At 39.7% G+C, this 16,834-nt stretch overlaps 1 protein-coding gene across 5 annotated transcripts in view; it reads left to right on the forward strand.

The window, feature by feature from the left end:
- The window catches only part of EPS15L1 (epidermal growth factor receptor pathway substrate 15 like 1), an 85,175-nt gene that overhangs the window by 56,799 nt on the left and 11,542 nt on the right, over positions 1-16,834 (forward strand). For 4 of the 5 annotated variants that reach the window (XM_084614726.1, XM_084614727.1, XM_084614728.1 and 1 more), the window contains one exon: positions 15,495-15,700. The exons of the other annotated variant lie outside the window; for it this stretch is intronic. In XM_084614726.1, coding sequence (XP_084470852.1) covers positions 15,495-15,700 — 206 coding nt within the window. The remainder of the gene's footprint in view (positions 1-15,494; positions 15,701-16,834) is intronic. 5 annotated transcript variants of the gene reach the window in all.

Raw genomic sequence — 16,834 nt, forward strand, 5'->3', positions numbered from 1 at the left:
CTCTCTGTCACTGTGATATGTGAGTACTGTCACTAGGCTATCCTTGATCATCTTTGTCTTTGGTAAGGGATTTCAAAGGGGTCTCCAGAAATGCACCTGTAAAAAGGCATATTTATACATGTAAATGGATAATTAGATTTCAAGACCAGAAGAGGCCATTATGATCATCTAGTATGGCGTCCTGTATAACACAGGCCATATTTATTATTACACAGTAAAAATGTATGCCTTATTTTGAGTCTGAATTTGTCTAGCTTCAACTTCCAGCCATTGGATGATATGCCTTTCTATGCTAGATTAAAGAGCCCACTATTAAATATTTGTTCCCCATGTAGATACTTAGACTGTAATCAAGTCACCATTTAACCTTCTCTTTATTAAACTAAATAGATTGACCTCTTTGAGTCTGTTGCTATAAGGCAGTGGTTCTCAAACTTTTGTACTGGTGACCCCTTTCACATAGCAAGCCTCTGAGTGCAACCCCCCCCTTATAAATTAAAAACACTTACAATATATTTAACACCATTATTAATGCAGGAGGCAAAGCGGGATTCGGGGTGGAGGCTGACAGCTCGCAACCCCCCATTTGATAACCTCGCGACCCCCTGAGGGGTCCCGATCCCCAGTTTGAGAACCCACGCTATAAGGCATGTTTTCTACTCCTGTAATCATTCTCAAGGCTCTTTTCTGAACCCTCTCCAATTTATTAACATCCTTCTTGAAGCGTGGACACCAGAACTGGACACAGTATTCCAGCAACAGTGGCAGCAGTGTCAAATATCCTCTCTCCTCCTCCTTGAGTTCAGTTTATGCATCCCAGGATCATACTAGCTTTTTTGGCCACAGCATCACACTGGGAGCTCATGTTCAGCTGATTATCCATCATGACCCCCAAATCTTTTTAAAATTCACTGCTTCCCACTGTACTATACTGGCAGGTATTTCTGCTCATACATAGTCCATTGTTTGGGGTCATTGCTGTTGCATCTGAAGAGAGCAGGCAAACACAACATACAGTGGTGGGCCCTATAGTGCGGGTCATGTACCTCCCTGAAATCCATATAATTCCATCCCTCCCCACATTTTAAAAGAAACTCTTGAAATTGTTTCCCCAAAGCTGTTTCTTAGACTGTCCTTTATTAGCCTTATTTTTATCCTACAAACATAAAAGGAGGACCTGTCCTTAAGCCTAGTTTAAGGAGCTATCAGAGTTAGTTTTTTGCCTCTTCAGTGTAAATCAGGGTTGTGTTCATTGTTGCGTAATAGATAGTATAAATTACATTGATATTTTGGATGAACGGTGCCATATGTGAGCGATTTGAATTGTATTGTATTTTAGAAAATCCTTCTAATATCTTGATATCGTTTGTAGATTTACAAATACACTTAATTTTATCTTTTATTCTCCTGTTGTAAGTAGCTCTTTGATTGTAGCACTCAGTGTTACTAAACTTTAAGGCATTGTGTATTTCTTATGCTAGTATTGCGTCCTGTAGAACTTACCTGTAATTAAAAAAGGAGGAAATTAAAAGCTGATCCACTGAAACCTGTCAGTTAAAATGTGCTGTCTGTAGGTTCTCACAGATTAACAATTACATGTTTTCTGCAATGAACTGCAGATTAAAATCAGTCAGAGTTCACCGCTAACTAGTTTCTAGGTAAAAGTTGTTGATTGCGAAAAAGAGAGAAACAGATTTTTTTAAAGTACAGGAAGTTCCTGTGTGGGTGTCAGTGATTGGGTTATAAGTAAAATTCAATACTCTAGTGCTTTGATCGTGGGACCTGCTGCATTTACCCCACCCTTACCCACTTCCTTTAAATGCAGCACCATGCATTCCACATTGTGGTTTTAACAGTACTGCTAACCAGTGATATTAGTGGAAGAACCTTCACCACTAACCAGTGTGTAACCTTCAACCTCTTCTTCATTTTTATTGCTTGCTTATAGTGGTTGTGACTTTTTTAACCTTGAAAGAATATAAAAATCATAACATTTTGAAATAAAAATGTAATCTACTTATAAATGTGCCTTCTGCGTACAAATGGCTGTTGATATAGCATGCAGTATAAATTAATGCCTGTAATAGTAATTTTTAAAAATAACTTCTGATTGCTCTAGTTTTCTCTCCTTTGTAAATTTGGAATTTGAATTAAATGTCTTATATCTCAATAACTAATCTATTTTTTGTATGTACGAACTGTTGATGTCTGCAGCGATAATATATTTTCCATTAGTATGCCGCACTTCCATGTTTTATTGGTACACTAACAAAGTAACAAATTGCTGGAAAATAATCACATAATATTTTAGAATTCAAGGGAGTAAGTGTTAAACTCAGTGTTAAATAGAAATTGCTTGGCTATTATTTGTTTAAAAAATCTAGATATTTAAATAAATATTAAGTAGGACTTCCCATTCTCCTGGACTATTTGATGCCATATATTTTATGTTTACTTTTATATATGCTTGGTAAAATTTTAAACTATAGACTCTCACCAAAGCTGGAGAAATTAGCCAAGATTTTAGATTTTTTTTTTTTTCATTCTGTATCTGTGAGTCTTGTCTACTATGGAAACTGAATTTATAAACTGGTATCTCAAAGGTTAGTGGTTAGCACCTCTGCCTTTGAGTGAAGGACTTTAATTCCGTTCCCACGTTGTTCTTATAATTGGTATTATTTCTGAGCTATCAAAATATCACAAGAAATCCTGAGAAGACGAAAACTGTGAACCTCCCGCTGAGCTGGCTTCAATTAAGTATGACCCTGATCTTTCAAAGGGATCAACTTGTTGGAGCTCTATTGGCTTCAGCAGGATTCAGTGTCAGCATTAAGGTCTGCATAAGCACATCCCTTTTCAGGATCAGAGCTTACATGAACAATAAAATAAATAATTGACCTTTCCAAAGCAGATTTATTAAACATATTTGATTCTGAAACCCTTTTAAATTTCTTTACATTTCAAAGCATTAAGACCCTATCCTACTACCAATAAAGGCAGTAAAGTCTCCCATTGACTTCATTAGCAGCTAGATCAGGTCCTATATGACCTTTTCCTCTCCTCATGAGCTGGCAGATGAATGCAGATGGTATCTGAACCTTGCAATGTGTGTAAAAGTGTCAAGAATCTTTTAAATACAATTTAAACAATATTTTTATCCGACTATCCTGCAAACTCCAAGTTCAGTTGTGTACATTATTCCATCATCTGCAGGAAAGATACTTCCCTAACACTGAAGACAGGGGCTTTGCCATAGCTTCAACACATGTAAGTTAGTTGGAGCGGGTTATGTCAACCACAGTAAAGAGCTCCCAAGAGCTAGAGGTATGGGAACGGTAGTCCGTCCCTAGGATGAGCTGTTTCCATTATTGTGCAGTTCATATGCTACATGGCTCTTATGGACTGTTTAGGGGGCAGAGGCCCCAGTTTTAACATCCCAAGTGTGAATTTCTATTGACAGAAAATGTGAGCACAGGTTGACTCTGGAGCTACAGTGGATGAATGACTACATAGAGATGTATAGGTATGTATTCATATACATATCAGGTTTATCATTCTAGACCATTCTGACATCGGTTGCTCTCTTCTATATTTGGAGGTTCCTCCTCCTTTATGTTAATGATAAATATAGTTATTTTTCAAATGTTACTTCTCTAAATCTAAGGTATTTTATGGTTTGGCTATTTGACATCTTCTGAAACTTTTAGATCTGTAAAAATAGTTCAGGATTTAGTACTCTCAGAGTGTACAAAGGGGTAAGGACCTTAGGTCAGCACTGCCTTTTGCATTGCACAAGAACACTTTTAGTAGTGTTTGTTTTTTCCTCTCCTATCTCTCTCAATTGGATGGAAATTAGGACAAAATTTTGTTCAATTTCTTGATAAAATATTGAAAACCAAGGTTGAATGCTATATGTCCTGTGGATACATTAGCCTAATTTTCTTAAAAAGCCATATTTTTAATAAAAATCTTAATTGCCTGAACACTTAATACAAAAGGCTTATCTGAACTCTTATCACATTTCTATTATTTAGGCTAAGTCCTTTACTGACTTGCCTCCAGTGCAATATCACTCGGCACAGTATTTGGCCTATGTATTTCTTCAGATTACTTTTAAGAAGAGAATACTTGTTTTTGATGTGAAACAATTATTAATTATGCAGTATAGTTGAAATAAAGAATTTACACTGAGCAAATTGGTTAACAAGACAAAAGCAAATACTAAACTTCCCTTGCAGTTTTAAAGTTTTATATTTCTCTTTACTCAGGGCTGTACTTCATTTACTTGTGTTAATTCAAACCACGTGGATGGCTTCCTTTGGGAGGCAGGAAGAATATAAAATGGCTTTATTTAATTAGGTCCTCAACCAAAAAGGTATTGACCTTATTCCCACTCATGGCTAAGCACCTCTGGTTTTGCAGAGCTTTGTAACCTTCTGGATGCATGTTTGGAATAGTGTGGATGCCTGCTCATGGCTCTGTAAGTTGATGTCCATGATTATAAAAAGGTGGTGCAGTCCCCAGTCATCTCAATTCCTCCTCCTTTGCGGCTGTGAGCAGGAACCTCAGCTTTAGAGTTGGTGACTGACAGGAAGGCGTATTTTTTTCATGACTTCCAGAAGACCTGACAGTTAGGTTACAATACAGGCATCCCTTGTTGAGTAGGATAAATGACTCATGGGTGGAGCAGCTGGCCCAGCCACAAACTAAAAATTCCATTCACGTTTTGATTCTGTTGTTTATGATGATCTCTTATTCTGAAGATGATAGTTCAGTACTAATTGATGAAGCAAGTTGTTCAGAAGATAATTTACCTGTTCATTTTTCCCCAACATAACAAAATGATACAGCAGTAGCAACTTATAGTCAAGGTTACATAATGATTTCTATTCTAACCTCCTCTTTTAGAAGGTTCATAACTTTTGGAAATTTTCACTTTTCCAGAGACATTTTTTCAGGTCTAATGTCTTTCAAAGGGGTGCCTGTTTTGTTTTGTTAAGTTTAAGTAAAAGTGGGTGCAAAAATTTTGTGTACAAGGAGAGGGAGGGAAATGTGTGTATATATACGTTTTATATTTTGTGAACAGCTCTACAGCCAAAATAGCTGAGAGTCTGAAATACGGCAAGGAAATAGCCCTTGCTGAGGAGAAATATCAGAGTATTCTGAAAAAAAAATAGTTTTGGTTTTACTGAGTTATGATCACATACTGAAAATGTGCAGTACATTTGTACTCCTTTTTCTATAAGCTTGTAAAGTGACCAGCTAAGGAAAGGTGCATTCCACGTCTATGGACTGGGTGGATAATTTAGCTGCTTGGAAACAAGTTTATTAAAGTTAGGACTGACTGCTGAACAGTTGGTAAGGTGCCAAGGAGGAGCCATGCTGTGAAGTACTTTACAAACACTGCAGTCCCCAAGGCTTGCATGAATGAGGCTTCCTCTTGCATATCCGAGTTGCATGAGACAGGAATCCAGGTACTGTCACAAGTAGTGTCCAGATTATGGATTTTATACTCATTACTGCCAATTTTTCTGCAAACTAGCAGAAATCTGAAATCCTAGATAGTGAACCTTCTGCTCTTTATTATTTTTTGCACCGTAGAAAGTTCCATTCAAAAAGCTACTTTGGGTACATTTAAAGTTGCATATATAAGCGCTTAAATCAGGCTGTGCTAAATTTAGTGTGATATGTGTAACCTTAATTCTCTACCCCTGTGTGTTTGTATTATTATAATTATATGGTCACACGCTCTTTATCATGTAATACAGTAAAATATCTTTTTTATTGTTTTTGTATTTCTGAGAGAAATTTTAGGCTCCGACCCTAAATGGAGAATCTAACAAAATCTATCAGAAAAGATCAAGGTCTTCATTTCTGCGTAAATGTGTTGTTACTCCATCCCACTGCTTCATTGATAAGCCAAATTCTATAATAGCACACTACACCAGTGCTGCCTCAGTGAGATACTGAGAATAAATATTCACCCTGAACTCCAGTGCTGCCTCTAAACAGCCACCCATCTCACTTGCCTTAAAGCTGGTCTTGGGGTATGAAATTAAGATAAGCACTTAGTATGGGTGGAGTTCATTACTAAGTTAACAGCATTTACTGTGGTAAATCATTTTGTTCATCATCTTTTTGCTGAAGTGAGTCCTCTGTGTGGTTTAGGTGCACCACTTGGGTAACTGCTGAAACTGCTGTGGTTTCAGAATAGGACCTGTTTTGCTTTTTTGTAAAGCTTTTTTCCCTGAAGCTGTTAGCTAAAATACTGACATAATAAGAAAGAACTGCAAATGTTTATTTGCATTTTCCTACTTCCAAACCTGAAAAGGCATTTTACTATATGAATTTCATTGTAAAACTGCACATTTATTTAATCTCCAAGGAATCAAAGTTGAAACTGTCCTCTTTACTCAGTCATCATTAACGACATATGTTTACCAATTTTCTGTTACCATTGTTTGCTTTCTTCTGTTAATTTTGTTGGGAATTTGAGGTTTGATTCGGGTTTGGGGGTTTTTTTGGTCTGTTTGTATCAATATGAAAAATAACTTGTACCATGCTTCTCATACCAGCCTGGGTTCTTGTAATTGCACACATGTAGGGCCAAAGACATGCTGTGCACCCCATTGTACATTTACTTAAGTACCTGGTGCAACTCTCTATAAATCAATACAGAATTTGGCACATGCTGTATTACAAAGGGAAGCATTTGAGTGCCAATGATAAGATTATAAATAAGATTATTAATTGGAGGGCAGTGGTAAGAAGGAAACTAGTACATTGGAAGACCTAATTCAGTAAAGCAAACATTTTCCAGCTTTCAGAATCAGAGCATATTTGCCAGGTGGAGGGCCTTCACAAGAAGAGCCTTCACTGGAGAGAATCCATCACCTGTAAGTGGTCACTGGGATTGGTTTGTCCAAGGTGAGCACTGCCTAAAAAGGTGTTGCAGGTTAGAAGCAGGACTTTTCCATCTTTGACATGTGTTGCTTCAAAATAAATTACCAAATGAAAACTGTCTTGAGATAAGTTTGTTTAATACAAAAAATGAAGAAAACAGCATACATAAAGTGAAATTGAAGACTTCTCAGTTAACAGTTACTCCATAATATTCATAGTGACACTTCCTTTTGCAGCAGATTCGTTCTTTTGTGATCTGAGCTAAATATGAAGCACAAGAAACCCCGATGCTCTTCACATGTGCTCCGAAACCCACCATGGAGCTTCATGCAAAACATTAAAGTAGACAGTTTAGAAAAAACAGTTTTCGTGAGCAAATAAGTTGCAAGACGTGGGACCACAATTCCAGTTATTGATTCCAAACAGTGATTTCAGCAGCAGAAAATCTAACAGCTAAGAAAAGACCACTTAAAATGGAACAAGCTCGCTCTTTACAAATCTGCCCAGTGGGGTTTGGTATTAGAAGCTATAGGGCCAAATTCTCCTCTTGTGTACCCTTGCAGCCCTCTGACTTAAATGGAAATGCACAAGTGCTTCTGAGGAGAATTTGCCTGATTTGGGGTTAGAGAGCACACTAAAAACCACACTTTTAAGGGGACTTGTTCAAGGACAGCCTGAATCTCAAATTAGGTTTTCAGGCAAGAAAACCTAAATATTCCAATTTTGCTTGTAGCCAAAATTAATTATTTTAAAAAATAAAATTGTGTTTGCACATAAGATCCTCTTGCCTGTAGAGCCTGGACTGTTGAAGAACTCAACAAATGACAGTTTTTATCTTTTAACAGTAATAGTCCAAATGCAGAGTTCCGTATTTTTTTAAAGAATAGACTTGCATGGGTGTATGTGAGAGAGAGATCTCCCATCAGATGTGGCCAAGAGTGGGATGTGTTATGAATATAATGAGGTGGGGGTTAGGGGAGTTCAAAGACAATCTGAAACTGGCAAAGGGCATGAAAGAAGGTCCATATTAGAAGTGAAGAAAGCTAATACTGCTGCTAATTCCTGTATATTTTGTGTAATTTCCTTACCTTGAGGACAATCTGCTAATTTGATCAGCCTTGTTTTTAAAAATATATTGGCTGACCATGAGGCTGAAACCTGAAGTTGACATTTATAAACAGTACCTAGTATCTGTTGTATTAACTAGAAGTGCAACATAGGGCATATAAAGAACTTGCCATGAGCACTCTTCCTCAAGTGCATCATGAGGACCAACTGGCTGAGCAGAATCAGAGGAAGAACCTAGCAAAATTGCAAGCAAATCCATTTTTTTCTGCCATACCTTGGCATTTATAAAGAATTGGAGGGCAGGAAGTCCATATTCTTTTTCAGCCTCAGTCTGGACTCTCTGAACAGTGATTGTACCCAGGTTTTTTAAGTGCAGATGATGAGCTTCTTTGGCCACCACTTAGGGTATGTCGACACTACGAAATTAGGTTGAATTTATAAAAGTGTGTCCCTACTAAGCGCATTAAGTCGGCAGAGCGCATCCACAGTACTGTAGCTAGCGTCGACTTTTGGAGCATTGCACTGTGGGAAGCTATCCCACAGTTCCCGCAGTCTCTATTGCCCATTGGAATTCTGGCATGAGCTTCCAATGCCTGATGGGGCAAAAACATTGTCACGGGTGGTTTTGGGTACATGTCGTCAGTTGCCCCTCCCTCCATGAAAGCAATGGCAGGCAATCGTTTCCACCTTTTTTCCGTGCAGAACCCATACTGCTGTCAGCAGACGGTGCAGTAGGACTGCTTACTGTCGTCGTCATCCACCGCTTCCAGTGCAATTCTGCTCTCCTGCAAACGACATACCACGGCAAGCATGGAGCCCCCTTAGCTCACCACTGCTGTTGTGAGCGTTGTAAACACCTCGCGCATTATCCTGCAGTATGTGCAGTACCTGTAAAAGTAGGCAAGGAGGTGACGACAGTGCGATCACAATAGTGATGAAGACATGGACACAGACTTCTCTCAAAGCACGGGCCCTGGCAATTTGGACATCATGGTGGTAATGGGGCAGATTCCTGCTGTGGAACGCTGATTCTGGGCCCGGAAAACCAGCACAGATTGGTGGGACCGCATAGTGTTGCAGGTCTGGGATGATTCTCAGTGGCTGCGAAACTTTCGCATGCATAAGGGCACTTTCATGGAACTTTGACTTGCTTTCCCCTGCCCTGAAGCACAAGAATACCAAGATGAGAGCAGCCCTCACAGCTGAGAAGCGAGTGACTATAGCCCTCTGGAAGCTTGCAACGCCAGACAGCTACCGGTCAGTCGGGAATCAATTTGGAGTGGGTAAATCTACTGTGGGGGCTGCTGTGATCCAATTAGCCAATGTAATCACTGAGCTACTGCTATCAAGGGTAGTTACTCTGGGAAATGTGCAGGTCACAGTGGATGGCTTTGCTGCAGTGGGTTCCCTAACTGTGGTGGGGTGATAGACGGAACGCATATCCCTGTCTTGGTACCAGACTACCTTGGCAGCCAGTACGTAAACCGCAAGGGGTACTTTTCAATGGTTCTGCAAGCACTCGTGGATCACAAGGGACGTTTCACCAACATCAACATGGGATGGCTGGGAAAGGTGCAGGACGCTCACCTCTTCAGGAACTGTGGTCTTTTTGAACAGCTACAGAAAGGAACTTACTTCCCAGACCAGAAAATAACCGTTGGGGATGTTGAAATGCCTATAGTTATCCTTGAGGACACAGCCTACCCCTTAATGCCATGGCTCATGAAGCCATACACAGGGACCCTGAACAGTAGTAAGGAGCAGTTCAACTATAGGCTGAGCAAGTGCAGAATAGTGGTAGAGTGTGCATTTGGACATTTAAAAGCTCACTGGTGCAGTTTACTGACTAGGTTAGACCTCAGCAAAACCAGTATTCCCATTGTTATTGCTGCTTGCTGTGTACTCCACAATATCTGTGAGAGTAAGGGGGAGACTTTTTTGGTGGGGTGAGAGGTTGAGGCAAATCGCCTGGTGGCCGATTACACTCAGCCAGACACCAGGGCAATTAGAAGATTAGAAGAGCACAGCTGGGTGCCCTGCGCATCGGAGAAGCTTTGAAAACCGGTTTCATGACTGACCAGGCTATGGTGTGACAGTTCTGTTTGTTTCTCTTTAAAGAAAACCCGTCCCCTTGGTTGACTCTACTTCCCTGTAAGCCAACGGACCTCCCCCCTTTGATCACCGCTTGCAGAGGCAATAAAGTCATTATTGTTTCAAAATCATGGATTCTTTATTAATTCATCACACAAATAGGGGGAAAACTCGCAAAGTAGCCCAGGAGGGGTGGGTGAGGAGGGAAGCACCGGGTGGGGTGATGGATGAGGGGAGGAGGGAAGGACAAGGCCACACTACAGTTCAAAACTTATTGAATGCCAGCCTTCTGTTGCGTGGGCAGTCCTCTGGGGTGGAGTGGCTGGGTACCCATAGCTCCATCCCCAGACATGTTAACAGATTTTTCCAGTAGCTATATTGGCCGCAAACGCATCCCAAGTCTTTAGGGCAAATTAATCATTAAACACGCTTGCTTTTAAACCCTGTATTATATTTACAAGGGTACACTCACCAGAGGTGCCTTCTCCAGCTTCATGGTCCGGGAGCCCACCTCGGGAGGGTATTGGCTCCAGGGTGATGAACAGTTCCTGGCTGCTGGGGAGAAGGGATTCTTCGCTTGCCTGCTGTGCGCTATCCTCAACCACCTCCTCCTCCTCCACAAAATCCTCATCCCTGTTGCGTGAGACTCCCCACTTGCAGGTGTCCACAGACAGTGGTGGAGTAGTGGTAGGGGCCCCCCCTAGAATTGCATGCAGCCCATCATAGAAGTGGCATGTATGGGGCTCTGACCCAGAGCAACCGTCTGCATCCTTTGTTTCTTGGTAGGCTTGCCTCAGCTCCTTAACTTTCACGTGGCACTGCTGTGTGTCCCTGTTGTACCCTCTGTCCATCATGCCTTTGGAGATTTTGGCAAATATATTGGCATTTCGTCTTTTGGAACAAAGTTCTGCCTGCACAGATTCTTCTCCCTATACAGCGATAAGATACAGTACCTCCCATTCAGTCCATGCTGGAGCTCTTTTGCGATTCTGAGACTCCATGGTCACCTGTGCTGAGGAGCTCTGCATGGTCACCTGTGCTGATCAGCTCACCACGCTGGCCAAACAGGAAATGAAATTCATAAGTTCCCAGGGCTTTTCTTGTCTACCTGGCAGTGCATCTGATTTGAGAGCGCTCTCCAGAGTGGTCACAATGGAGCACTCTGGGATAGCTCCCGGAGGTCAATACTGTCGAATTGCATCCACACTACCCCAAATTCAACCCAGCGAGGTCGATTTTAGCGCTAAACCCCTTGCCGGAGAGGAGTACAGAAATCGATTTTAAGAGCCCTTTAGGTCGACTAAACAGGCTTGGTCGTGTGGAGGGGTGCAGGGTTAAATCAACCTAACGCTGCTAAATTCGACCTAAACTCGTAGTGTAGACCAAGGCTCAGTATTAGATATCACTTATCAGTACAGGGTTTTTGATGGTCTCAGAATACCTAAAACAGCAATATCTTTCTATACCTTTATAAACAACTCAGAATATTTAGGAGTCACCGATAAGTACTTTTGTCAAGATGATAATTTTTCCACCCTATTTACTAGGAAATGCAGATGCAAAATATTAATAAAATTTCAATGGGCAATCAATTCTTGGAACTAGTTTCTGATGGTGTAACTTTCTGATATTCAAATGACATAACCAAAAGGGTTCTCTTTATGTAGAATCATTATAAAATGGTACTGTTGCTGGAGCAACTCTGTAGTTAAGGGTATAAAAGCTATTACGTCCTAACCTATGTTTTTTAGCATCTTATAAATTCCTTTTTGGATCAAATTTCTCATACTTATTCTAATATTAATTTGTTTGGAAAGTTTCAAGGAAATAGTGTGTGTATGTCTAGGGGGTGGGGTTTTTGTTTTTTGCAACTTCTGCTGTTGCACGGAGGTTGCATAAAAGTGTTGTAATAATATTTTTCGTTGCCTTCACATAACTAAAAAAACCTCACTTTTTAAACGTTTTAAACTTACTGTTCAGCTAATGAGGGCAAGTGATTGTGACAGGTTAGAAAATATTTGATTTTGATATAAGTAAACATTGGAATGTGTTAATTTTAAAGCTTTGACAATATATTTTTACATTTTTTTACACAGTCAACAGTAGAAAGAAAATAAGATTGCTCTGTGGATGAGGGGAAAGCAGTGGACCTGTTATTCCTTGACTTTGGCAAAGCTTTTGATACGGTCTCCCACAGTATTCTTGCCAGCAAGCTAAAGAAGTATGGGCTGGATGAATGGACTGTAAGGTGGATAGAAAGCTGGCTAAATCGTAGGGCTCAACGGGTAGTGATCCATGGCTCCAGGTCTAGTTGGCAGCCAGTATCAAGTGGAGTGCCCTAAGGGTCGGTCCTGGGGCCATCTTCATTAATGATCTGGAGGATGGCGTGGACTGCACCCTCAGCAAGTTTGCAGATGACACTAAACTGGGAGAAGTGATAAATATGCTGGAGGGTAGGGATAGGATACAGAGGAACCTAGACAAATTAGAGGATTGGGCCAAAAGAAATGAGATGAGGTTCAACAAGGACAAGTGCAGAGTCCTGCACTTAGGACAGAAGAATCCCATGCACCGCTACAGACTAGGGACCGAATGGCTAGGCAGCAGTTCTGCAGAAAAGGACCTAGAGGTTACAGTGGATGAAAAGCTGGATGTGAGTCAACAGTGTGCCCTTGTTGCCAAGATGGCTAATGGCATTTTAGGCTGTATAAGAAGGGGCATTGCCAGCAGATTGAGGGACATGATCGTTCCCCTCTATTCCACATTGGTGAGGCCTCATCTGGAGTACTGTGTCCAGTTTTGGGCCCCACACAACAAGAAGGATGTGGAAAAATTGGAAAGCGTCCAGCGGAGGGCAACAAAAATGATTAGGGGACTGGAACACATGACTTATGAGGAGAGGCTGAGGGAACTGGGATTGTTTAGTCTACAGAAGAGAAGAATGAGGGGGGATTTGATAGCTGCATTCAACTACCTGAAAGGGGGTTTCAAAGAGGATGGCTCTAGACTGTTCTCGGTGGTAGCAGATGACAGAACAAGGAGTAATGGTCTCAAGTTGCAGTGGGGGAGATTTAGGTTGGATGTTAGGAAAAACTTTTTCACTAGGAGGGTGGTGAAGCACTGGAATGCGTTAGGTAGAGAGGTGGTGGAATCTCCTTCCTTAGAAGTTTTTAAGATCAGGATTGACAAAGCTCTGGCTGGGATGATTTAGTTGGTGTTTGTCCTGCTTTGAGCAGGGGGTTGGACTCGATGACCTCCTGAGGTCCCTTCCAACCCTTGTATTCTGTGATTCTATGATTCTAAAATTAATCTGAACCATACAATACTATATTGTTGTGGAATTAATTTTTTTAGCTGAGACAGCCCCTGTTGTTTTAAGCTGCATTAATTTTCCCCGAATGTTGTGTGCACTGAATAATAGTCATCAGCACCTCCTACTGATTCACTGTGCATTCTGAGAGGACATAAGACTGACTCACCTAGCTATTATAAAGCATGTTTTTATATCCTCTAAAATACTTGGAGCTTGAACTCAATTCTTATTTTTATATAAGGTCATCCTGGAGTGAATGTATTACAGAATTCATATTAAGTTACATATCAAAGGACTGGATGATTCCAAACAAATGATTTTAAGAGTCAAAATAGATCTTATCTTGCGGGCCTGGTTACTACTTTGAATGGGCAAACCATCTGAGAATACCAGGTATTCTAGTCTTCTTTATCTTTCTTAGCAGTAGCTGATAATAAATGTCTTTGTTCCCTTCGGATTTCATAAACTAAGGAAAATTTGATCTGTGTGGTCCTTGGATAAAAGAGCTTTAAGAAAATAAGGAAGGTCTGGAATTCATAGTTTTATATGCACCAAGGGCATTAAAAAAGGGCTATACAAACACTTGGGGCTTGTCTACACTGCCCTGCAGTTCAGACTAAAATGCTGCACTGTGTGGATGCTACAGATGCGAACTAAAAGGTTCCTAATTCATATTAATATAGTCCTCTAATGTAAACTCTGCATTAAACCCCTATGGGGACACTCTCATTCATGTTAAATTCACTCCTTTTGTTCATTAACTTCAGAGTGTAGGTGAGCCCTAAGTATCCATGTGGACCCTTCTACCATGCACTAAAAGTTCCATCCTGGACTACTCAGGGAATTAACGCAGGCTTTTTCCTTGTGTAGACAAGAACATAATCTGCTCCTGTTTCAGAGCGCAGTACTGAACTTTTAATGCACAGCAGCAGATTCCACATGAATACAGTGCACATCAGGCTAGTGCCGGGTAGATTTACACCCCAGCTTGCTGTGAACTAAGTTTTGTATTGATGAGCCCTAATTTGTGCTGTTTTTTATCCTTTGGAATCTCTTCCAGGAGTTCTCTTTTTAAATTTCTCCATGTACTTTGTAACTGATTTGACTTTTATATCAAGAAGGGTCAAGTCAGATATTTGTTTCTAGGGGAGCTGAGTTAAGGGTTGTTTGTACATCTGTGAGGAATGCTATCTTAGGAGACCATGTCAGTTTTTATTCTTACCTGGTTTATTATTTAGCTCAGGAAAATGCCCTTGGAAAAATGTTAATGCATATTTAATATCAAGAATTTGAATATCAAGGCTAGAATATGGAACCTTTATTCAGGCTTGTCAGTACTTACACAAGTAATCCCATTAACTTCATTAAAGTCAGTGTCAATGCTTATAAGAATAAGTGCTTAACAAGGGTAAGGGTTACACAATCAAACACAATTAAACAATTCTTTGTTTCCTCACCAACTTATTTTCCTCATTGTGCATATACTGTACACTGCAAATGTGGATGGATGAACCAGTTCTGGAAAAGAAAATATATATATACAGATAATAGTAATTGTTTAGGAAAATCTGATTGTTTAACATAGTTGTTCAGTGTTTGGAAATGTAAAGCGTTAAAGGCCAGATTTTTAAAGTTGTTAGACATTAGGTCCCTAAATACCTTTAAAAATCTGGCCCTTAGTGCTCATTCTTATTTATTATTTAATGAAAGACCCAAAATCAAACTAAAATGTCTCTACCTTTAATCAAGCGAAGTTAACTACAAGTCATAATTGACAAATATTTTTGATCAAATGCCTTTATATATTGGTCTTCTATCTTCTTAAATTTTGTCAATAGTATTTTCATAAATCTAGATAAACTTATTGCAAGTGTTTACAAATAACATTTATGAAAATCCATGAAGAGAGAAACAACTGTTGAGACCTTTTGCAGGGATAATGGGTGCTGTGATATCAGGTTATCTTTTAGATTATTCTAAGAAGAAAGGATGATATTACAGTAAAAGTGCATGAAGGACAATCTCCTACTTAGGGATTTGCATTTTCCATGGTAAGTAACCTCTCTTTTTCTTCTTTTTTTTTTTTTTTTTTTTTTTTTTCTTCTCCTGAACTTTCCAGGTAAAAGTACTCCTGTAAGCCAGCTCGGGTCTGCAGATTTTACCAAGCCCCATGATCCATTCCAGCCATTTGGGGCTGAGAGCAGTGACCCGTTTCAAAGTAAAAAGGGGTTTGGGGACCCGTTTAGTGGAAAAGATCCATTTGCTCCTTCCTCTTCAAGTAAAACTTCTAAAGACTCTTCCTTGGGTTTTGCAGACTTCAGCTCTGTAAGTTAAGTTCATTGTCTCTGAGCAAACCACTTTCTGCTCTGCTTGCTGCAAACTCTTAGTTTTTTTTTTTTTATTTGCAGACCTACTGTCCACTGGCTTCTGTCTTAGTACCTTCATGCTGTCCCCATTGTAGTTCTGTATTAATATTTCTGTGTAAAAAGGCATTTTCTCTCAATAATAAAGGAGTTTTGAGTTTGATACTCAATTTTAAAAGGATTTGTTTTCTTTTAAATTATTTTACTACAGTGTGCCTTTTCTCTCAAGATATTTGTAGCAAAATCTATGTACTGTTTTTGTTGCATGGAGGCTGCTTTGTAATTGATTTTGGAAGCCAGGATGTAAACATTCCTCAGAAATAATTGTTGAAGACATTTATATAGCAGTTTCACCATATCCTGAAAAGTAAATCCTTAAAACAAAGGGTTCCATATAGTATTTGTAACTGTTTGTGAAAAAGTTCTGACAATCCCGTCACAATGTTTTCTGTATGCACTGGAATATGAATCATAAAGAGACATATACAAGAGAGAGTGGAATTAGCTGTGGAATTTTGTTTCAATTACTGATTATGTATTTTATGAACTTTAATGTTGATAAATGCAAAGTAATGCACATTGGAAAGCATAATCCCAACTATACATATAAAATGATGGGGTCTAAATTAGCTGTGACCACTCAAGAAAGAGATCTTGGAGTCATTTTGGATAGGTCTCTGAAAACATCCACTCAATGCGCAGCAGCAGTCAAAAACGCGAACAGAATACAGGGAATAATTAAGAAAGCGATAGATAATAGGACAGAAAATATCATGTTGCCTCTAAATAAATCCATGGTACTCCCACATCTTGAATACTGTGTGCAGATGTGGTCACCCCATCTCAAAAAAGATATATTGGAATTGGAAAAGGTTCAGCAAAGGGCAACAAAAATTATTAGGGAAATGGAACAGCTTCCGTATGAGGAGAGATTAATAAGACTGGGACTTTTCAGCTTGGAAAAGAGACAGCTAAGGGGAGATATGATTGAGGTCTATAAAATCATGACCTGTGTAGAGAAAGTAGATAAGGAAGTGTTGTTTACTATTTCTCATAACATAAGAACTAGGGGTCACCAAATGAAATTAATAGGCAG

This window comes from Lepidochelys olivacea (assembly GCF_965140295.1).
Source record: "Lepidochelys olivacea isolate rLepOli2 genome assembly, chromosome: 25".
Taxonomy (NCBI): domain Eukaryota; kingdom Metazoa; phylum Chordata; order Testudines; family Cheloniidae; genus Lepidochelys; species Lepidochelys olivacea.